Source organism: Sturnira hondurensis, unplaced genomic scaffold (assembly GCF_014824575.4).
Source record: "Sturnira hondurensis isolate 20B ecotype Veracruz unplaced genomic scaffold, ASM1482457v3 Scaffold0023357, whole genome shotgun sequence".
In the NCBI taxonomy this organism is placed as follows: Eukaryota; Metazoa; Chordata; class Mammalia; order Chiroptera; family Phyllostomidae; genus Sturnira; species Sturnira hondurensis.
Window position 1 is genome coordinate 5,126,115 of NW_028095988.1, and position 24,353 is coordinate 5,150,467.

At 37.8% G+C, this 24,353-nt stretch overlaps 1 protein-coding gene across 2 annotated transcripts in view; it reads left to right on the forward strand.

Moving 5' to 3' along the window:
- The window catches only part of PRKD1 (protein kinase D1), a 315,738-nt gene that overhangs the window by 151,781 nt on the left and 139,604 nt on the right, over positions 1-24,353 (forward strand). For both annotated transcript variants that reach the window (XM_037037455.1, XM_037037456.1), the window contains exon 2: positions 11,577-11,715. In XM_037037455.1, coding sequence (XP_036893350.1) covers positions 11,577-11,715 — 139 coding nt within the window. The remainder of the gene's footprint in view (positions 1-11,576; positions 11,716-24,353) is intronic.

Consider the following 24,353-nt stretch of genomic DNA (forward strand, 5'->3'; position numbering starts at 1 on the left):
CCATGTGCCCTGGTGATCAGGTGAGTTCTCGTCATCACTGTTGGGTTCTTGACATCAGCCTTCCCACTTCAGCTGGAAGGCCAGTGTCCGCCCACTCCTGTCCCTCCATGGCATACCATTCACATTCAGATAGCTTTGGTGAGAAAAAAGATTTCACCTCCAAACTCTTCTCCCTGCCCACCATTTGTCTGTGGCCTGGGGCCCAGTCCAAGCAGTTCTCCACTGACCTGCGCCCTCCTCTGGTGCTGTTACATCCCTGTTTCTCACACACATGTAGATCTAATCAGTTGCTCATTTTAAAGAAAAATGACCTAGAGTAAAATTAAGTTAATGATACATTTTAGAACATGAGAGTAAGTTTGAAAATAGATAGTTTGATTATTTATGTACTTAATTTTAAACAGTAAGATTGATTTTTTTGAACCGACCTTCATAAATTGGCAAATTGTTTACGTAGTCCCATAAATATCTGAGGTTAGTGTCACTTTGAACGAAATAGATTGTTGCAAATACGTGCTTTAAAAATTAGCAGTTTTTAGTCAATGGTCGGTAAATGTGTAATGTTAAAATTTAGTTTTATTTTAATGAAAAAAATTGCACTTCATGCATTTGAAATATAAACCCAAACTATAGTTTACTAATAGAGTTATTCTTCACTTATCATCATCCCTGCAGATGGTGTCTGGATGGATACATTTTTTAAAAAGTGCATTTTACCTTCCAATTTTAGTTTAGTAATTCAGTGAAAATCTTTTCACTCCTTTGAGAGTTAGATGTGTAAGACTGGCTGCCCCTCGTCTTAATGACGGGACCAGGCTCCCTGTTGCTGTGGACTCCCTCACTGCCACTACCCTTTCAGTGACACGTCTGTCTAGTAGGAACTAAGAGTGCCAGGGAATAGCTGCTGCAAAGCTCATTAAATCATTTACCTTGTTTTTGTTCAAAATTCAAAATCCGTAAGCCTGGGCCCAGGCTTCCCGGCAGAGATTTCAGTTCTGAATCACTGTTTGCTGGACCTTTGGCCATTCTTCCTGTATTTCTTTTCTAAGAGAAGCAGAGCTGAAAGGAAAGATCAGGGAGTACAATCGAGGAGACTAGGCTGCTCCGCCTTGCCCTGGCGTTACCCAGCCCGGCAACCGTGGCTGGCGTCCTTCGTATGTTCCCAGTGTCCATCTGCTCCTCTCTAAATGGGGAGATAAAAATCGATAATCTTTGGAAGGTTTTCTTCTCCAGAGTTGATGATTCTTAATTTTTGCAAAAACCTTTTTAGTTGCTGTCATATTCTTAATTTATCCAGTACATGCTTCCGTTTTCATTAATTCATTACAGTAGTGAACAAACATGTAGCCTGATTATGAAATATAAAAAACTACTGTATATGATAATGACAGTTTTATTCAGAGTGAGACAAAGAGTGTGAAGTACATTTTTTCATTTCCAAGCTGCACATCCACACACCTAATTACTGTTATGTGAATAATTTCAGAGTGCCTACTAAGACTTCTAATAGCTTTCTCTGTCAAGGTATAATACAGGATAATATGTTTTTATACAACAATGATGAGGCTCTCATTAATTACTACCACCTATAATTGCTTGATATGAACATTTATTGTAAAACTTAAAAATTATGTTCAACAACATAATTATTTAAAATACCTCCAGGAAGTCTATACGCAGAAGTTGCTGCATTCATGATGTATTAAATAATTTCTTACTGTTTTTGTCTTTTTCATAAGTGGCATGTTATTGAAATTAAAATATAAACAGAAGTTTTTGCAACAGTTAAGCATCACACTGAGTCACATCTGCTGCCTCCAAGATAAACTAATAATTTGTTAAACAGACTTTTGTAGCAATATCTGATATAAGACATCAATATATTTCTATACATGAGGAAGAATAATTTATAGCCTAGCTTTATTTTCCAAAAGTATTGCAAGTTTAGGTTACATGCGTGTTTCTATGTCTCATAGTATTTCCTAGCCAAAATCTATCATTTCCTATTTAATCTAAACCTTAATTTCAAAAGATTCCAAACAGGACCTCTTTTTGATGAAATATATTCCTTTTTCACTTAAAAGTTTTTCTTTAGTTTTTCTTTCTTGTAATACAAATAGAGGGTAAAGCTAAGATCCAAATTTGAAATTATGAATGAAAATGATTGTTGCAAGAATGGCGTTTTGAACTTAATGAAGAAGAGAGTGGCTAAAAATCAGAGATCTAAGCAGAAAAGAGAGTCCCTGAGTCAGATTCTAAATTATCCAAAGAATGGAATAATTTAAAGTCCCATCTTTAAGGAGGAAAGGGAGTTTTTGGCAGTAGAGTGGAGAGAGGAGGACTAGCTAGAGGGCTACTCTTGTGTTGCAGAACCTAAGCGATTTCTGAAGTTGATAGGCCCCTGGTGTTGGGCACCCCTTCCTAAGGAAGCACTGACTTTGTGGAGCAGTCTTGTGATTGCAGGCGCTGGTGTGAGTGAAGGACGGGCAGGGGGAGAAAGCAAGCGGTGTGGTGGCTAGCCAGGATTATCTGCATTTGGACGGCGTGCCCATCCACGGCCCAGGAAGTGCAAAGCGAAATGGAGAATGTGTGTGTTAGTGGCTCCGCAATGAACCATGTTTCTGTTTCTCGTGGTTTGGGAAATGTATAATGGATCTTATTTCAACACTGTAACTATCATTTAGATTTCATCATTTTAGAAGCTAGAATTTTGCAAAGACTTTCAAAAATATTTTATAGAGTTAGTATTACAGATTTATTTTCATGAATCCCATCTTTTGGACTGCATGATCAATGATTCTACCAAGAATCTATAGTAAAATTGGCCACCAGGAGGATAGCAAAGCCTTACCTTTGATAGCTGTTCTTAGTTACTATGATAGAACACTATTCATTCACTTTCTGCCTGGCTTGGTGGGGGTATGGGGGCAAGGGGTATTAAGTGGAAGAGGGAAAGAAGAAAAGAATAAAAGTTTTGAACATTTTCAACATTTTTCTTATGTCTGTTTCCTCAGATTACATTTAGAAACTCGTCACATGGGCCACATAGCTATGTGGTCATAGTATGAAATTCTTTTCACGTGTCTCCTTTTGAAGATATGAATCACCAAGTAAAAGACCTTGCATCCAAATGTAAATGCATTTCAGAAATGTACTTCCAAATAATGTAGATTATTCACTTTCCCCTCTTTCATGTACATTTTACAACTTGTGTTTCTAAGTAGAAATGAATATTGATGGTCTTGCTCACAGTGTGGCTATCTCGGTGCTCGCTCCTGGAACAACACTTAGGGAGCATTTGGGCCGAGCTGGCTAGTGGTAGAGCTTTCTTGTTCCTTCGCTCAGTAAGGGTGACCGGGATGGCACCACTCGGTGTAGACAGGAGGGTTCTTGGAACAAGACTCAGGAGTCTCCTTCGATGAGAGAGTGCAGTATTCAACAGCCTGATGTGTCCGGTTATTAAGCAGAGTAATTTAATTTCAGGACTTTCATCACCTTTCAGCAAGAGTAGAGTGGCAGCGTACTCGTTTCCTAAACAGGCCATGTCTCTCTCTCCCTCTCTATTATTCTACCTGACTGAGTCATGGATTACTTTGTTTCTGGTATTGCTTGTTCCTTGCCCTTTGTGATTGGCCTCAACTATGGAAAAGCAGCTTTTGTTCCTTTGAGTTCTCATTAGCCAGGTCGTATTTCAGCTACTCATTAAAACGTATTTATTCTACTCTGGAGCACATTGTTTGGTGAGCCATGAATTTATAGTGAAATGTAACAGTAAATTGTGCTCTGTGGTCAAAAATGCCAAATGATACACACAGCAGCGCAGAGGTTTCCAGCACAGGGTGGAATTAAAGAGCTTAGGACCAGTGCCGGGATTGTTGGCCGTATTTTCACAGTGGCCAGTTTTGTTAAGAGTCAAACTTGGAGAGAGCTTGAAATCACTTACCTTAGATGTTTGTGCTCACAGCCACAAAGCCTCTGAGAAACACAAAACTGATCATGTAATAAGCTCCAGCTGAGTTTACAAGCCTCTGAGCCTGTAAACTGAAAGCCTGTTTAGTTTAATGAAGGTTTTCAAATTTCAAAGCTCACACACCTTCACATAAACACAGGTGATTATGACCAAATTAGGGAATGTTGTTCCGTGAATGTTTTCCCCCAATATGTTCTCTTCTTAGTTGTCAGGCATTGTTCCGTTAGGCTTTTCACCTTCTAGACATCATTTTTAAGTATAATTTTTGAAAGTCTTATTGTATACAGTTTGTATTCAAGCAGATTGTTATGTTACATAAAAGCAAAGATTTTATTTCTCAACAGTAAAATATAAATATGGATATGTATTTTTCTGTCCAATAAAAAGGTGCAATCTGAAAAAAATGAACCCTCAGCTTCTGCTGCCATGACAACTAAGGGTTGAGGCATCCACCTTCATCCCTGTGCCCTGATGCACAGGCTCTCCAGCTGTTTCTCATTAACGGCTCATTAATGAAGAGAGAAGAGCCAAAGAGGAAAAGTGAGCCAGGGGATATCGTCCCTTCAGTTGTTTACTTATTGGACAGATAATGTTCACGAACATTTATAACAGTATTTTCATTTTTAAAATTTAGTCTTTAAAAATAAAACCTTAAATATGTATGGCATATATTGATATTATTCTACCTATTCTTATTTTTAAGAATGTTTTCCGTGTTACCCTTAGGAATATAATAATTAGGATGTGAGGCATTCCAACCTTACTTGAACCCCAATCACTTATCATACTATACCCATGGCTTTACAGAGATGCACAACCCAGAATGTGATGTTCAAATGCCAGCAGTATAGGGCCATTGGTGATAGGAATATAGAGACATCCTTGAAGAAAGCAAGGGATGTGTAAGGCCAGATTGTGCTGAAGTTGTGATGAGCTGCCAGAATCCTTGTCTCCTGAGTCCTCCTCAGTTTTCCGACCTGCCCCTTGCAGCACACAGACACGCTGACGAGGCGTTAGTCAGAAGATGTTGAAAAGCTGAGCTCTTCCTTGGGGAAATGTTGCTGTTTCATACCGCTTCAACTCCAGCTGTTATTTTCTTATGCACTCCAGCCCCAGCACTGAACTCTTTCAATTTTCTCTCTCCTTTCTTGAGTCAGAGTCAGCTTCCCGTGGTTTTAGAAAGGCTCTGTGCATTAATGTATTATATTTTGAAGAACATCTGTATTTTAATCAGAGACTGTTCTATAACAGTTAAAGTTTAACCCAGTGTAGTTCAAACTGTAACTTGAGAGTTATATGATAATTATTAAATCTTGTATATTTATGTTATTAAGAGTACTAATCTTAAAATGTGCTCTTACCAATTATAGACATTTTATTTTTAATGTACTTTTCTTGCAAATGCAATTTATACTGAATTAAATGTCTGTAAAGTTTGGTTAAAAAAAGGATTAGTATGTAATCTGTGTTTCAAAAGCACATGAGACTTTGGCTTTCACTGACAAGTTGTACCTGGTATGGACATACTTTTCTGGTAAAAAAGAAAGAAAGAAAAGGAAACAGTATGAAATGTATAGAATGTCTGTTTTAGATACTGGCCAGCAGGCGACACAGGACTGTGATCCCAGAGAGAAATAGAACAAACAGCTCAACTACTACACTCATCTGAGCTTTCTGCTTGGAAGCAGGATCTGGACTGTGGAGTAGGAAGAGGGAACCTGCCGAGCAGAGCCTTGTGTGAAGGAGACAGGCAAGAGAGCTCAGGGAGACCGAGTCAACAGGATTTTTAGGTGGCGGATACTGGACAGGTTGGACACCTACAAAGAACAAACTCCAGAAATTGCTTCCCACTTGAGTATTGGGCTGAATACAAATCTGTGTATGGATAGGGTAAAAATGTGTAAGACAGAAGAAAGAGCAACTGTTGGGAAGCTATGAAATGAGCACTTTCCAGAACTCACATAGGGCTGAGAGACAGTTGACTTTCTACTGAGCCAAGGGGAAAGACTGAACCGTGCACGGGAAGCATTCCGCACTGGTGTTCAAAGAGGCGTGCATGCATTAGGAGTCGCGCTGGACTCTCCTAGTGCAAATGCAATTCTGGAGCTTCTCTAACAAAGCTTACAAGTGAGGCTTGAACAGATAAAATCGATATACAAGTATCTTAATGTTCTGCCAAAACAGATATCAACATTCTTTAAAGGAAGACAAAAATGTCCAACTGCTCACATTAACTCATAATATCTGACATGTAATTTTAAAAGTACACATAGGAAAAAGCAGGAAAATGTGACCCATACCAGGATTAAAAGAGTGAATGGAAACAGACCAGAAATAAGAGAAATGGTGGATTTAGCAGAAAAGAACTTTCAAGGGTTTATATTGAAAATGCAAGGTGAAAGACTACACACTGAAAACTACAATACACTGCTGGTGAAAGAAATGAAATAAAACACGAATAAATGGAAACACGTCCCAGGTTCATGTACTGGAAGAATTAATATTGTTAAAATGACCATTTTACTGAAAGATATTTACATGTTCAGTGCAATTCCTATCAAAATTCCAATGGCCTTTTTAACAGAAATAGAAAATACAATTTTAAAGTTCACATAGAACTACAAGTGACCTCAAGGCTTTGTAGCAAGAAGAGTAAAACTGGAGGTGTGACACTTCCTGACTTCAAAATCTACTATGGTAATTAACACAGTATGGTACTAACATAAAAACAGATAGGATAGATCAATAGCCAGAGTGATCAATTAGAAAAGAGAGAAGACACAAATGTGTCTTCACACTTGATGTGTGCTTCCTTGGATCTAACTTCTTTGGGACTCTCTGAGCTTCCTGGATTTCCTGGAAGTCTATTTCCTTTGTCAGATTTGGGGAAGTTCTCCTTCATTATGTTTTCAAATAAGTGTTCAATTAGTGTTCAATTTCTTTTTTCCTTCTGGCATCCCTATGATTCAGATGTTGAAACATTTAAGGTTGTCCCAGAGGTTCCTAAGCCTATCCTCAGGAATTTTTTGAATTCTTGTTTCTTCACTCTTATGGTTGAATGTTTATTTCTCCCTTCTGCTCCAAACTGTTGGTTTGAGTCCTGGTTTCCTTCCCATCACTGTTGGTTGCCTGTACATTTCTCTTCATTTCACTTTGCATAGCCTTCACTTTTCCCTCCATTTTGTGACCATACTCAACCAATTCTGTCAGCATCCTGATTGCCAGTGCTTTGAACCCTGCATCTGATAGGTTGGCTATCTCTTCATTGCTTAATTCTATTTTTGGAACTTTGATCTGTTCTCTCATTTGGGCCATATTTCCCCCCCTTGAGGCAGCTGTTACATTGTAAAGGGCCTTAGGCATTCACAAGGATCAGGTATCCCACTTCACTGGATTGTGGCGCTGTCCGTGGGAGGGGGTCCAAGAGAGAACAATGCCACTTGCTGGGCTGTCCGCTGGCTTTCAGTTACTTCCTCTGCTACCTACAAGCAAATTGGGCCCTTCTGGTGCTGATTCCAGGGTGCATGGGTTTGTGTACATTCTATGGCCCTAAGGGCCTCTCCAATGAACTGTCCTATGAGACTGGGAGTTTCTCCTGCCAGGGCAACCCACAGAGGCTTTTACCACCAGAGGTTTTGAGGCTTTATTTCTCCATGCAGGAACCCTGGGTTGCATGGTCTGTGTCGCTCTCCAGTTGTTCTCCTCGGTTATCCATCTGCAAATGTGGGACCATAGTCCACCAGTCACTGTCTCGCTTGTCTGGTCCTCCAGCACTGCCTTGCTGTGCATCCTCTCTGCCCGGGGCTGGCCATCTCCCCCTCTCCTACCAGTCTGTATGAATATTTCTTCTTTAACTCCTTGGTTGTTGGACCATAAAGTTCAATTTTCTGGCAGTTCTGGGTTTTTTTGTTTTTAAATTTATTGTTGTCTTCTGTATTTGAACAATAAAAAATGTAAAAAAATAAAATTAAAAAAAGAGGGGTGAAAGTGGACATCCCCAGTTTGTACCCAGTCTTAAGGGAAATGCTTGTAGCTTTTGCCCACTGAACACGCTGCTGGCAGTGGGTTTGTCATTCATGGCCTGTAGGCTTAGGTGTGCTCCCAACAGTCTTCCTTTGCTGAGAGTTTTTATAATAAATGGGTGCTGGATTTAATAAAAATTTTGTTGTTGTCCTTTCGGCTGCGTGAGGTGACAAAGTGTATCTGCCTATGCCTCCATCTTGGCTGGAAGTTCATTCTGAGGTAAAATTTTTGAATAAAGTTAAAAAAAACAGATTGAGGTTATTTTTTGCATACTCTAAAAGATTTGTGGAAAGTTTTGAGGTTATTTTTTTTGCATACTCTAAAAGATTTGTAGAAAGTTTCTATAAGTTCTTCTTCAAATGTCTGGTAGAATTCTCCAGCAAAGTTATTTGAGCCTGGATCTCTTCTCTCTCTCTCTCTCTTTCTCTTTCTCCCTTCCTTTCCCTTTTTGCTTCTTTTTCCTTCTTTAACTTTTTTTTAAATTTTCTTTTTTTTTAAAGATTTTATTTATTTATTTATCTTTAGAGGGGAAGGAGAGAGGGAGAGAAACCTTTTGTGCGTCCCCTGCTGGTAGTTAGCCTGCAAAGAACTGGCCTGCAACCCAGGCATATGCCCTGACTGGGAATCGAACTGCGATTGTCTTGTTCGCAGGCCCGCGCTCAATCCACTGAGCTACACCAGCCAGGGCCTTCCTTCTTTAATTTTTTGGAAGGTTATAAAACTCCATAATTCAATGTCCTTAATAAATATAAAACTAGTTAGATTTCAGTTTCCTTTCAAAGAAGTTCTGAAAATTTGCATCTTTCAAGGAACCTATTTATTTCACTCAAGTTGTCAGATTTATGGGTATAAAGTTTTTTCCACATTATTTCCTTATCATCCTTTTAACGTCTGTAGCGTCTGTAGTAATGTCTCTTTATTCATTTCTTACATTAGTAATTATATTTTACATTAGTAATTATATCTTAATCAGTAATTTACAATAGTGTGAAAGATAAATTTAGCAAATGTATCTCAGATCTGTATACTGACAGATTCAAAACATTTTGAGAAATTGTTAAAAGAAACTAATAAATAGAGTAATATACATTGTTCATAACAAAATAGAAGTCTGCACATTGTTAAAATGTAGGTCTACCTAAAATGATCTGTGTTTCAGTGAGATATCATTGGGAATCACGACAGATTTTTTGGCAGAAATTGACAAAGTGATTCTAAAATATATGTGGAAATTCAGAAGACCTGTAATATCCAAAACAATCTTGAAAAGGAAAGAGATGGAGGGCTTACACTTCCTCAATTCAAGGCTTAGTACTGAACTCCAGTCAGTACAGTTGGCGTAAGGGTAGACATGGAGTAAACATGAACTTATCATGTGACTCAGAAATTCTGTTTGTAGGTACTCAGAAGACATGACAAAACATGCTCACCAAAAAATTTGCACAAAAATGTTCATAGCATTTTCTTTGGTATACCGAGAGCTGAATAAAAATCAAATATTCATCTGTAGGTTAATAGAGAAACAATTATCCTGGATCCATTTAATGAAATACTAATAACTAATAAAAAAGGGTGAATCTCAAATGTAGTATGTATAGGCCTGACCAGGTGGCACAGTTGGTTGGAGCATCAAATGCAGTGTGTATAAACAAGTCTCAAAGAGATTAGAATGAGCAAAAGAAGCGAGCCAGAAAAGAGTACGTAGGACCATTGTATGATTCCATCTGTATGAAATTCTGTGGTGGGTGAGCTAATCTATGGTAACACAAAGTGGATCTGTGCCTAGAGTCAAAATTGTGGGTGGTGTCAACTACAAAAGGGCACAGTAAAATTTGGGGGGGGGGAGCAGTTTGATGAAAATATTTCATGGCTTGATTGTGATATTGTTTACATAGGTATTAATGCTTGTCAGAACTTATAAATTAATAACTTAGGACCATTTTATTTTGCGTAAAAGGTACTTCAATGGAGTTGGTTTTTAAAATAGTACACAGACTATTCAGTGTTTTTAACTTAGGAAAAATGGTATTTTAGAATTCCCTTCTCTTGTATTCTATCAATGTTATTAGATAAATTAACAAAAAAAGGAAAAATTTTAAATATTTCTACAGGAGAAGCAGTGACATTATTTCAGGTCTTTACTGATTTTAAGGAATCCAGCTTTACTAAGTGATACATTGGTGTGGTTTTAAGCCTGGTCATCAACAGACTGTTAAGAGTAAGAATATGTTCTGAATATGCTTTTAATTCATACGAAATATATCACATTTTATTAATAAGAAAAGAGCAATTCACAATATATTGTATTTATCCTCAAAAGATAATCACATTCTAGACATTTCTCCTTAACAGTAGCCCCTTAAAAATCCACTTTTATTGACATGTGTCAGAACCATCACCAGTTTTAGGAACAAGAAAGATAATTTTCTCTACTTGATTTGTGACCTTTTCCTACTACAGTACACATATTAATTTATAAAAAAAATCTTTAGTAATTGTGTAAAAAAGTCATATACAGGAAAAGAACCTTTTTCACATACCAGGTTAGCCTATTGTTTGATGGTGTGTTGGAATTAAAATCTCCAATGCTGGAGCAGATGGACCTTCGAGGGAAGGTCATGAGGTTGTGGACAGATAGTTTTGGAATCAGTTTGAAAGCTGCTTTCAAACCCTTAAGGATATTTCTACCTTCTGATTAAATAATTTTTCTACTTTTAAAACACTTTATCAATTAGGGTAATGATTTGAATTTAGGACCTTTCCCTGCATTAGAAGGAGGTGAGGAAATGCAGGGAATAATATTAATTGTTAGTATAATGATAGTAATTGTTACTCATAATTTTTCCAGGTGAGTTCATTATAAAGTATCTTTCATTTAGCTTTCATTATATGCATACAATCAGGAGATAGTCCTTGAGTGATAAACTCTTAGATTTATCCCTGCAAGAAAGGTATAAACTAGGTATTAAAAACAAATGAACGTTTAACTGTTGCAGTTTTTTCTTTAACCTAGATTGCATGAAAGCTAAATGCAGGGTAAGGGGAGTTACAGAGGGGCAGTTGCATTGTCCCCTCTGGTGCTTTCCTGAGTCAGAGCATCTGGATAACAGTACTGCCCACACAGAGGACAAGCTTAGGCATATTGAGTCATCTCTCATTTTGGAACGTGCCAAACTGGACTGACCTTTCTTTTGCAAACAAATGCAACAGTATGTGTAACAGAATTGTAATAGACTGACTCATTTCTATACTATCAGATTGCTGTAGGTCATGAAAATGTGAACTTCTCACCACCTATTGTATTTTTTAACCAATTTATAGCCAAAAATTTCTTCAAATCTTATCTCATATTCTCCTGTCTTCTGGCTCTTTAACTAGATCATTTGGTCATTATTGCTCTTATGTGATTTCTTTCTTCCTGACTTGGAGTCATGTCAATATCAATTTTGCCATTCATTTTTAATCTCTATATATTTTGAACCTTTCTAATTAGCATGTATTTGTCTCCTGGCTTTTGTTTCATTTTTATTTTAAATTTATGAGGATTTTGACATTTAACCTATTGTACTGTTTGTATTTGCAGTTCCCTGAATGTGGTTTTTATGGAATGTATGATAAGATCCTGCTTTTTCGTCATGACCCTACCTCTGAAAACATCCTTCAGCTGGTGAAAACGGCTGGTGATATCCAGGAAGGCGATCTTATTGAAGTTGTCTTGTCAGGTAGTATAATTTTCTCTCTCTCCATAGATTAATAATTAGCACTTGAAGAATTCTTGCATATAAGTTATTAAGGCAACATGAAAAACACATCAAACTTGGTCCCAAAAGGAGATTTTAGGGTTTTGCTTACATATACTTTCAAAATTATTTTGGAAGGAGCAAAAAGTTTCCTTTGAATTGGCTGTTCCCACACCCAGAATTGTCCCAATCACTTATTCCAACTTCATGCTCTCCACAACCCACAACACACATCGTCTGGGATCATTTGGACAGCAGCAAAAAGGAAGAAAAAAACTTTCCAACAGCAAAGGTAAGGCATGTCGGCCCCCAAATGTAATGAGTGTCTGGAAGCCAAGAAGTAACAGCAGCGCTATGAAACCATTGCTTTAGCTGAGGCAGACAACCAGTAGCAATGAACCAAGACCAAGTTGAAAACCAGAGCTCAGCAATTAGAGTGGGTCAGGCGATGCCACCTGACATTAGCTAACCCACTCACTGAGAAATGGCTGCATTTCCCTCTGCCCAAATATATATTTCTTGTGTGGGATTTAGACGTTAGGACTGTGCCTGTCAGTACAGAAAAAAAATGGATGTATTTAGTTAATTTTTTTAAAGTGCTACAGAACAGCTGCAGGACGGATCCTTGCAACTATCAGTGCAATATTCTGAAGACGTTCATATTTTTATTGTTTATTTTTGTTGAGATTGAGTTGTTGAGAAACTCAGATTGCCCTGACAAGAAATTAGTGCTTGTGATGTGGGCAGGATTGTATCACATTATAATTTGAGGCAAGACAGATGATAGCTGCTAAGACACTCTAGGACATGGGTGCAAGGGAGCTCAGACAACATACCCATTTCTGAATCAATCTCTGGAGAGGATGGAGTGCTGTGATTGGCCAGAGAAATACGCTACTTCCTGGAGGTGTGCCTAGGGGCAAAACTCTGGGTGTCCCCTCTATTGCCTGTTCACCAGTTCTAGAACACAAACATACGGTGGCAATTTCCTTCTTAAACACTGTGATTTTACTGTGAAAATTCATTGATCCAGATTTCTGTTTTTCTTCATTAAAAGTTAAATTTTTCTATGTAGTTTAACAGAAGCATAATTGGGTTCTTTATATATTTAACCCACATTCTACAAATAAGAACAGTTTTCTGACCTAGGAGAACAATTTCATTGTGAGGAAGGTTAAATACTCCTATCTTTTTCATCACCAGGAATTTTCTCTTGCTGATGTCATTTTCTGCCGAGACCTTTCATCATCTGTTAGTACTAAACAGGCTGCCCCTGGGTAATTTTCTGGTTTTTCCTCCCTTTTTCTTTTGAAAAACATGACTTGTGTAAGCTAGTGCATTTAGATCCAGTGAGCCAGGAAAAGATTGCTCATGGGTGGGGGAGTCACGTTATAGAGGAACAAAGAAAAAACTCCATGGCAGTGCCCCACCATGCGCACTGCTGCCACTGGAAACTTTCTTTGTCTGGTAAGCAGAGGATTAGCATGGTTACTATCTTTATAAAGTAGGAGAACACTGCAAATGGAATTTCTCTTACTAAGCCAAAGTCAAGGTCAAATATATTGTACTGAAATGTAAAATAAAAAGTTCATGGAATTTATCTGAAGTCTTCTTCATGATGGGTCCCTATCAAAGCTTGGTGATTCAGCCCTAGCAAGCATTAGTAACAGGGCTGCATCCACATGAACCAACTATTTTAGTTTTTTATTTGGGGGCTTTTAAAAGCTTAATTTCTAATTTTTTTTGGGTGTGTGTGCCTATTTTGTAGGTAATTAAATGAAAACTAGACAAAGGCTACAAGAATTTTTCAAAATCATAATTTTAAAAGTTGTAAAGCTAAATGTTGAATCTTTTTACTAACAGTAAAAATCCGTATTTTCTTGCAGTTTTGCAACAAATTATGCTGCATTATTTATAGCTTGCAAAATGCTGTTTCTACACGTGGTTATTTACTTCCAAGTATCTAGAGATGGGAGCCTCTTTCAAAAAATTAGTGCCAAGGCAGAGGGGGTGTGGCCTATTCTCAGACAGTGAGAGCAGAAAATAAGGTAGGAGATCAACAAATATATCAAAATTCATATTAAAGAGGTTTAATAACCTTTTGGACATAGCTTATGGAGAATGAGAAGATTAAGAGAACTATAAGCACAGCTACAGCCATTAGCTAAGAGAGAGCACATTTCCTATGCTGATCCCAAGCTTTGCCCTTATCTTTGTTCCGTGTGTTTACCAAATGGTTTGGCTATTGCTCTGACGGGCTAAAGAGCAGATTCTTGGACTTGCAGTTCCATCGATTTCCTTTGTAGTTTTGTACAAGTTGCACAACCCCTGGGATTCACATGTTTTTTGTTTGTTTGTTTAATAAAAAAGTTTTATACTGGGTGAAAGTATCATACAGGGCTCATAATAGATAGATTCCAAATGGTCTGAGAGGGTATGTCTGTTTTCTCTACAGGAAGGTCACTTCTTTCTTATGGAGGGGAATATTTGAGCCATTGGTAAAGGAGGAGTTAGGAAGAGAGACCATCTTTGTTTATATAGCATCACAATCTTTTGGAGCAGTTTGAATAAGTAGCTTTGTTTCCTTCAAAATGACTCTGGGAGGTGGTGAAATCAGATTATCTTAAAAGCTCCAGAATATAAACTTGAACTTGCCCACCTCCTGCAGTGAGTAGAGGTAGTACCAGAACTTGAATCTATGTGATCGGTCTCTGTTCATACCGCTTTGAGCTAGACCTTTGAACTTGGACCAGGAACCAGGAATTCTTGAGGACCTGTTCAAAGAATTCCTTCTACAGTAAGACAGTTAGTCTTTCAGGGAAACACTGATGCTATTTGTAACAACCAAACCAGCAATGAGCTACAAATTCCATCGCCATGATTTTTATTACAGAACCTTTTCCCCCTTTTCTCATAAAAAAATAAATACTTAATAGCTAGACAAACTGTTAACAAGTTAAGCAAGTCCCAAAGGCCTTCCTCTGTAGAGTTACAGTGCAAAATATGAAATAATAAAGTGACCACGCCCCCGCTTAAACAGAATCTCATCATACAATTTCACAATTCTGATCAAAATTGGAACAGCATCTTAGAGACACTATATTTAAGAGATCCTTATGACCAGATTTTTCAATTACTAAGATTTAGTGCCTAAACCATAAGCCAGAAAAAATACATGGTAACAAAATTATAGCAGGGTCCTCCTTCATTTATAGAAAGTATGAATTACTGATTCGCATGGCATTTTGTCAGTTATATTCATTTCTCTCAGAAACAGTACATTACTTAGCAGTGTTTTACCCCCCTCGGAAATGTAGGTGGAAGAGAAAAAGCTGGAGAGTTATGCATTAGATCACTACATTATTTGGTTGCTTTTAAGAAAGAATTAATCATGGGAAGCACTTCCTCAGCCCCAGTACCACTTGGGTAATTAAGGTTGTAAAAGGCCTGGCTTGTAGGACTCAATTTATATTTCTTTGGAGTTGTTCTTGGACATCTAAATATGCCAGGCTGAGTGCTGCCAATTCTTGTCCAACTTCAGCTGCAATGATTTGTACGGTTGGTTTTGTGACAATGGAAAAGTTAAATGCAAGATTATAGGTCATTACACTTTTCTTCAAAGTATGGTTTATGTTAAGTGTGTCTTCAACATTTCCCTCGTATCATTGTTAATTTTAATTCTTTCTGTCCTTAGCTTTTAAGTAAACCTGGTTTGAATTTTCTTTCTGCCACATTAAACCATTTTCATAGACAAAAGAATGTAAAGAGCAGGCAGGTCAGACTGTTTCCTGAGGCTTCCCACCTTTCTCCATTGGTGATTTCGGTGGGGATGCGGAGCTTGGAGCACTCCTTAGTGACTTTGATAGTTCTCTCTGTTGTTTGTGTCCCAGTGGAGTGGACTGTCCAGGGAGATGTGGCACAGCAGTGCATGCTTCTGTCTCCTTCCACCCAGGTACCCCTAAATGTCAAGGCAGAGCGATGACATTTCTTTCAGGTCACATGGGGAACATCAGACAAACTCTAAAGGGAAAAGTTTTTTGAAGAAAATTATTTAATTCAGAACTTTTTTTGCACATTTGTCATTCTGCTGCATTGTATTTCTCTTGCTTAATTTTGAATAAGTACTATTTCTCCCCATGCTGTGCTTTAGGAAATAATGAAGCCTTCAGTAATGATGATTAAGATCATATAGCATTCATGATGTGTTAGCCACTAAGTGCTTTTACATACATAAACTCGGAAATGTGGCTCGTATTTTTATGGTATAGATTCCCAAAACTTCAGTTCGATAAATGGTGGATGTCCAGGCCCAGACTTTGGTCTGAGTCCCAGACCTGTCATTTATTTCTTACAGTGTTTGGCGAGACAACTCATTTCCCTGAGCCTCAATACATTACCTGTCAAATAGCAATAACAATATCTATAATATAAGGTTAGGCTATAGATTTAATGAGAATAAACATAAAACATTTCATAAAGTGACTGGCAAATATAAAATTGTCAACTCTCTTGCCCCCCCTGCATCCCACTGGACTGTACATTTCTTGAAAAAGGAACCATTTATTTCTATACAGAACCCTGAGGATCCTGACAAACTGTGTGCACTCAATATCTATTTGTTGCATGAATGAACGAGTGAATACTTGAATTAACAAAAAAATGCACAAGCCAACAAACGTGGGGGAAACTTTGCACGCAAGTCTCCCCGTCTGCTACGGATGAAAATAAAACTACCAAGATATGATCTGCTTGAGGAAGAGAGGTGGTCAATCTCTCAAAGGAGAAGGACCAAGAGCTCCTTCCTCGATGGCTTTTATTGGTTCGTAACACACAGGAATACAGGTAAAGCTCATCAATCAATGTCAGGCAGCAAGGATCAAACAATAGGTAACATTTCAAAGAAATCTGAGGGCTTAATCTGAGTCATTGTCTATCAGGTAAAGGGATTGCAAAAACTTTGGGAGACATACTCATTTCCTGCTCAGACCCTTATCGTATGAATGAAAGCACTCTTAGCAAAGCAGGCTTCACAGGACTTTATGAATTCTTTCTTATGCCCAATCACCCCAGAACCCACTCTAGCTGGCAGAGGGCTGCACTGCCCTCCCCTTCATTGGTTTTTAGGCCTAAATGGATTAGAGCCAGGAAGTGCTTCTCCAAGATGGAAATGGGAACTCAGGCTACATCAGAATAGCCAGGGAGTGAGGGTCTATCACCTCCTCTTTGCTGCAGCCCTCTGAGTCCTATCTTGAGGGCCTCCCAAGTGTCTGGCTTAGGTTTCCCCCCTTCTGAGGGGTCTTACCTGTCATTGACTAACCAACCCAGCTTTGGGGACCAGAGGTGGATGAAGCAGAAGCAGCGCTCCTGCCAGGGAGATAAACTTTGTCTCCTTAGTGGCTCACAGTCCGAAGGCCGCTTACTCAGCCTTATCCATGGCGAGTGGTTACAATTCCAGAAACATGGCAGAGCAGTTCCCAACAAACAAACAAACAAATGAGTAAATTGGTATTTTGCATGTGATACTCAAAGGTACCACTGTCCTGTAGAAATTGAATTTTAATGTTTGAAATTGGCTCTCCTTGGCCTAATCTGTTAGTAATATCAATATTATCATTTAACTAATCCTTTTTTCTGGATTCTTGCTACCCTCTACATATTTTCAAAAACTAATTATTTTTTAGATATTATGTATTTTTAGAAATTCATTTCTGCTTTCAAAAAATTGCAGTGTCTTTCACAACATTTATTATCTGAAATGAGATCATTTTCATAGAATACCAATTGTTTTCCTATCTAATTGCTGTACTACTGTGCTTGAATTACACTCGTCACCATGACTAAGTAACCCCATTGGCTACCAAACTCAATTCACTTAATAATTTTTTCCCAACCATTGTTCTCTTCTCCAAATATTCTTGCTTTCTTTCTAAAATGTATTCAGTAGTCACTCTTTTTTGAGGGTTTTAGCATCTCTGTTCGTTGGGATATTGGCCTGTAATTTTCTTTTTTGTAGTGTCTTTATCTGATTTTGGAATTTGGATAATGCTGGTCTCTTGAAATGATCTTGGGAGCTTTACCTCCTCTTCAAATTTTTGAAATAGTTTGAGAGGAAAGATGTTAGTTCTTCCTGGAATGTTTGGGAGTTGTTTTTTTCGGGGGGGGCGGCTACTGCTTTCATTTCACTAGGTGTAATCTGCCTCTTCAGATTCTCTGATTCTTCCTGATTTAGTTTTGGAAGATTGTATGTTTCTAGGAATTATCCATTTCATTCAGGTTGTTCAGTTTATTGGCATATAGTTGTTCATAATATTTTCTTACAATCCTTTGTATTTCTTTGGTGTCAAGTTGTTATTTCTCCTCTTTCACTTATGATTTTATTAATTTGGGTCCTCTCTTTTTTTCTTGGCAAGTCTGGTTAAAGGTTTGTCCATCTTGTTTATCTTTTTAAAGAACCAGCTCTTGGATTCATTGATTGATGCTCTCTCCTTACCCCACAATGTCCCCCCAATACTAATCTCACTTGCCCTCATCAATGAATTGTTTTTTCCTCCTCTGGACCTCAGTGTTCCGTACCTGCATTAGAGCTCAGACTGGTGACCCTGGGCTGAGTCTCCGGCTCTGACCTTTCCGTTTTAATGTCTGGAAGGAACAAGGACTGATATCTCGAGATGCTGCCTGACCTTTCCTGCTACTCCCTCTCCCCCCTCACTCCTCACATTGGAGCTCTGTAGCTTTATCTATCTAGGAGAACAGCTGTCTGTGCCTAAGGGTCAGCTGGCAACATCTATAGGAAACGCTGAGTCATATGCTCCAAAACTGGAATGACAGCCTCTGTAGATCTCTGTGCATGAACGTACCTTGGTTTTCAGAGAGGACATATCATCCTCTCCATTCACACACAGCTGAAGGCCTAGTCCTTCACCATCTGGCAAGTGGCTATCTAGCCAGAAATCTTATTTTTTCAATTCTTTCTCTTTTCATCTATTTCTTTTCTAATTAAGGACAGTATTACAGCTCATCCAGATAAACAGGAAAAGAACACAGGGGCAATGAAAACCACACAAAGGGGACTTTACTATGTATTCCCTGATCTCTGTGTAATAAAAAATTTCTTCCATATGCTTCTTAAGGTGGAAATTTAACTCTCATGTACATAAATCTTACCATGTTAGGCCCTCAGTGATACAACAGAATCTCAGAGGACTGCGTGTTCAGAGTCCTAGAAAATATAGGGAGGTGTTAACTTGTTCTTTGTGCCTTTTTACATGAATTAGTTTATGAAACACACTGAAGTCTTAATCCACCTTATTTATCAGATTTACCTCTGAATAATTTGGGCCCCCTTTCCAAAAATCACACTGTAATTCAAAAACAAAGCTTTTGACACATCAGAGATACCTAAATAAATGAGTTACAGAATCCGACCAGAAAATTAAAAAAAAAAAGATTTAGGCCAAAGTACTATCTTGTAAAACATATTTCCTTGGCTTGCTTCTATACAGAGGTGATTTTTTTTCAATTCAGAACCTTTGAAGAAATTAATATTTTACTGCCGAGTCAGACAACATGAAATCCTTGTCCTGTAGGCTCAAACTAGAGAATAAAACTGTTTGGGACTTGATTTTGTCTATCTGTTAAAAGTATGAATTCTATTCATGAGAATCAGCTGAGAGATGTATAGTCCAAACTTTCTCTGGTTCTGCCCTCTCATGTGTGGGGGCTACTAACTGTGTGGCTATTTGAATTAGAATGCAGTTTCTCAGTCACACTGACTGCGTTTCAGGTGTTTAATAGATGCATTGTCTGATAGCTGCCATATTAATATAGAACATTTTCATCATCAGGGAAGGTTCTGTTGGACAGAACAACCACATAAAGCAAATTTTACTGCTAAACATCTGTGATACATTGTGCACCCGAGTGCAGGTGTGCACACACACCCTGCAGAAGTACTTCTACTGAAATGTTCTTTGATATGACATATTGAGGATTATTACAAATAACACATTTTAGTAGCATATTTTACCAAAGTTTCATGGGAAAATTGTCCACTATATCATCCTCTGGCTTTTTTATAGGATAAATTCCTCTGACCTTAGTACCTGAGGCAGCTTTGTTTTATGAATAATGTTACTCTTTTGACATCTAAGTATTCTTCCTGATTTGGCCCAACAAATTTGAATTTACAGCCTATCTTATCACAATGGTACAAGTCAGTACTATATTACCTTTGCTATCCTAATTCTTTGTACTTCACACAATATGCAATTTTCCAATTTTCCCAGGGTTTCTTTTTAAGATTTTTTAAAATTTATTTTAAGAAAGAGGAAGGTGGGGAGAAAAGGAAGGGGGAAACACATCAATGTGTGTCTACGTCTGGCACACTGCCTACTGGGCATCTGGCCCACAACCCAAGCATGTACCCTGACTGGGAAACAAATGAGCGGCCCTTTGGTTCCCAGGCTGGTGCTCAATCCACGGAGTTACACCAGCCAGGGCTGATATTTACATCTTTTCATATGTCTATGGGCCATATGTGTGTCCTGTTAGGAGAAGTGTCTATTTGATCTATTTGAGTCTTTTGCCCATTTTTTATTGGATTGTTTGTCTTCCTGGTGTTGAGTTTTATGAGTTGTTTATATATTTTGGAGATTAAGTCTTTGTACGATGTATTATTGGCAAATATGTTCCCCCATATGATCAGTTTCCTTTTTATTTTAATGGTGGTTTTTAGCCCTGCAGAAGCTTTATAATTTGGTATAATTTTTTATTTGTCCTTTATTTCTCTAGCCCTGGGTGATATATCAGCAAAACTACTGCTACTTGGGATAACCGAAGTTTTACAGCCTATGTTTTCCTTTAGGACTTTTATGGTCTCATGACTTAGATTTAAGTCTTTTTTATCCATTTTGAGTTTATTCTGCTATATGGTGTGAGTTGAAGGTTGAGTTTTATTTTTTTGCCTGTACCTGTCCAGATCTCCCAACACAATTTATTGCAGAAGCTATTTTTTACTCCACTCTATGCTCATGCACTGTTTGTGAAATATTAATTAACCATAGAGGCATGGGTTTATTTTAGGGCTTTCTATTCTGTTCCATTGATCTCTGTGTTCGTTCTTAGGCCAGTATCAGACTGTCTTGATTACAGTGGCCTCGTAGTATAGTTTGGTAGCAGGTATTGTAATCCCTCCTACTTAATTCTTTTTTCTTAAGATTGTTGAGGCTATTCGGAGTCTTTTTTGGTTCCATATACATTTTTGAAATATTTGTTCTAGATCTGTGAAATATGTCATTGGTATTTTAATAGGAATTGCATTGAATCTATAGATTGCTTTGGGTGGTATGTGTATTTTTTAAAATATTTATTTATTTTTAGAGAGAGGGGGCAGGAAGGAGAAAGAGAGGGAGAGAAACATCAATGTGTTGTTGCCTCTCATGTGTCCCCCAATGGGGACCTGGCCTGCAACCCAGGCATGTGCCCTGACTGGGAATCAAACCGGTGACCCTTTGCTTCACAGGCCCATGCTCAATCCATTGAGCTACACCAGCCAGGGCAATTTTTATTTATTTATTTATTTATTTATCTTTAGAGGGGAAGGGAAAGAGAGAGGGAGAGAAATATCAATGTATGGTTGCCTCTTGTGGGTCCCCTGCTGGGAACCGGTCGGCAACCCAGGCATGTGCCCTGACTGGGAATCGAACTGCAATCATCTGGTTGGCAGGCCCGTGCTCAGTCCACTGAGCCACACCAGCCAGGGCTGTGCTATGCATATTTTAATGATGTAAATCCTCCAATCCATGAACGTGGTATATACTTTCGTTTATTTGCATCTTCCTCAATTTCTTTCTTCAGTGTTCTATAATTTTCCAAGTATAGGTCTATTACCTCCTGAATTGAATTTATTCCTAGGTAATTGATTTTTCTTGTTACTATAGTAAATGGGATTTCCCCCACTAATTTTTCTTTCTGATAGTTCATTGTTGGTGTACAAAAATGCCATCAATTTCTGAATATTGACTTCTATATCTTGCTATTTTGCCAAAGTCACTTATTAGGTCAAGTAGTTTTTTGGTGGACCCTATAGGGTTTTCCATGTACGCTATCATGTCATCTGCAAATAATGATAGTTTTACTTCATCCTTTCTGATTTGGATGCCTTTTATTTCTTTTTCTTGTCTAATTGCTGTGGCTAGAATTTCCAGAAGTATGTTAAATAAGAGTGGTGAAAGCAGACACCCTAGTCTCATTCCTGATCTTAAGGGCAGAGCTTTTAGTTTTTGCCTCTTGAGTTTGATATTGGCAATAGATTTCTTATATATGGCTGTTATTATGCTGAGGCATACTCTCTCCATTCTCACTTTCCTGAGTGTTTTTTATCATAAATGGGTTCTGGACTTCATCAAATGCTTGTTTAGTATCCATCGATATGATCATGTGATTTTTATCTTTCATTTTGTTTATGTGGCATATTATGTTTATTGATTTGTGAATATTATACTGTCCTTGCACTGCTGGGATGAATCCCATATGATCATGATGTTTGATCTTTTTAATGTATTGTGGATCTGGATAGCCAATACTTCGTTGAGGATTTTAGCATCTTTGTTTAGCAGAGATACTGTCCTGTAGTTTTCTTTCTTTCTTGTGTATTTATGTGGTTTTGGAATTAGGATAATACTGGCCCAGTAAAAAGACTTTTGAGAATCTTCTGTCTTCTTGAAATTTTTGGAATAATTTGAGAAGAATAGAAGTTAGTTCTTCTTTAAATGTTTGCCAACATTAGCCTGTGAAGCCATCTAGACCAGGGCTTTGTGTGCCTGGAGTTTTTAGATTACTGCTTCAGTTTCACTAGTTGTTAATGGTCTACTCAGGCTTTCTGCTTCTTCTTGATTCAGTTTTGGAAGACTGTGTGTTTCTAGACATTTATTTCTTTTGCCCAGGTTTTCCCATTTCTTGGCATATAGTTGTTCATAGTAATTTCTTACAATCCTTTGTATTTCTGTGGTATCAGTTGTAAGTTCTCTTTCCTTTCTGATTTTATTTACTTGGGTCCTCCTTTTTTCTTGATGAGTCTGGTTAAAGGTTTATCAGTTTTGTTTATTTTTTCAGAGAACCAACTCCTGAATTCATTGATCCTTTGAATTGTTTGTTTGTTTCTATGTCATTTAATTCTGCTGTCATCTTGATTATTTCCTTCCTCCTCCTTGCTCTGGGCTATGTTTGTTGTTGTTCCTCAAGTTCTTTTAGATGTAGGGTTAGATTGTTTATTTGAGAATTTTCTATCTTTTTTTGGTAGTCCTGTATATTACTATGAACTTCTCTCTCAGGACTGACTTTGCCGTGTTCCATAGGTTTGGGGTTGTTGTGTGTTCATTTTCATTTGTTTCCAGTTACTTTTTAATTTTTTCCTTGATCTCATTGTTACCTCACTCATTTAAAATCATGTTATTCCATCTCCTTGGATTTGAATGTTTTTGAGTTTTTTACTTGAGCTTGGTCTCTGGTTTCAAGCCATTGTGATCCAAGAAGGTGCTTGATATGATTTCAGTTTTCTTGAGTTTGTTGAGTCTTATTTTGTGTTCTATCATGTGGTCTCTCATGGAAAATATTTCATGTGTTTTTGAAAAGAATGTATATTTTGATTCTTTGGAGTGAAATGTTCTGTAAATATCAATTGAACCCATTTTTTCTAGAGTGTCATTCAGTGCCACCACATCCTTGTTGATTCTTTGTTTGGAAGACCTACCCATTATTGACAGTAGCATGTTAAAATCTCCTATGATGACGGTGTTGCTGTCAGTATTTTTTTGAGGTCCTCCGAGATTTTCCTTATATTATTAGGTGCCCCTGTATTGGGTGCATATATGTTTATAAGGATTATATCCTCCCGTTGGACTACTCTCTTAAGTATTATATAGTGACTTTGTCTCTTGTTATGGCCTTTGTTTTGAAGTCTTTTTTTGTCTGATGTAAGTATTCCTACCCCAGCTTTATTTTTTTCCATTCCTTCACTTTCAGCCTGTGTAGATTTTTTTCCTGAGCTTGATCTCCTGCAAACAGCATATATGTGAGTCATGTTTTCATTTCCATTCAGCTACCCTATGCCTTTTGATTGGAGCATTTAATCAATTTGCATTTAAAGTTATTAATGATAGGTACTCATTCATCACCATTTTTCCCTTTGTACCTGTGTTTGTTTGTTTCTTTCTTTTTCTTCATTTTTTAAGCAGTCCTTTTAGCATCTCTTGCAATGCTAGTTTGGTGGAAATGTACTCGTTTAGTCTTTTTTTTTGTCTGCGAATCTCCTTATTTCACCTTCTGTTTTAAATGAGAGCCTTGCTGTATAGAGTAGTCTTGGTTTTAGGCCTTTGCATTTCATTACTTGGAATATTTCATGCTATTCCTTTCTCACTGTAGTGTTTCTCACTGTAGTGTTGAGAAATCTGCTTATACTCTTATAGGAGCGCCCTTGTATGTTACTAGCTGTTTCTGCCTTTCTGCCTTTAAGATTATGACTTTTTCTTTAATTTTTGCCATTTTAATTGTAATGTGTCTTGGAGTGGTATTCTTTGGGATCATTTTAATTGGGACCCTCTGTGGCTTCCTGGACTGGTGTA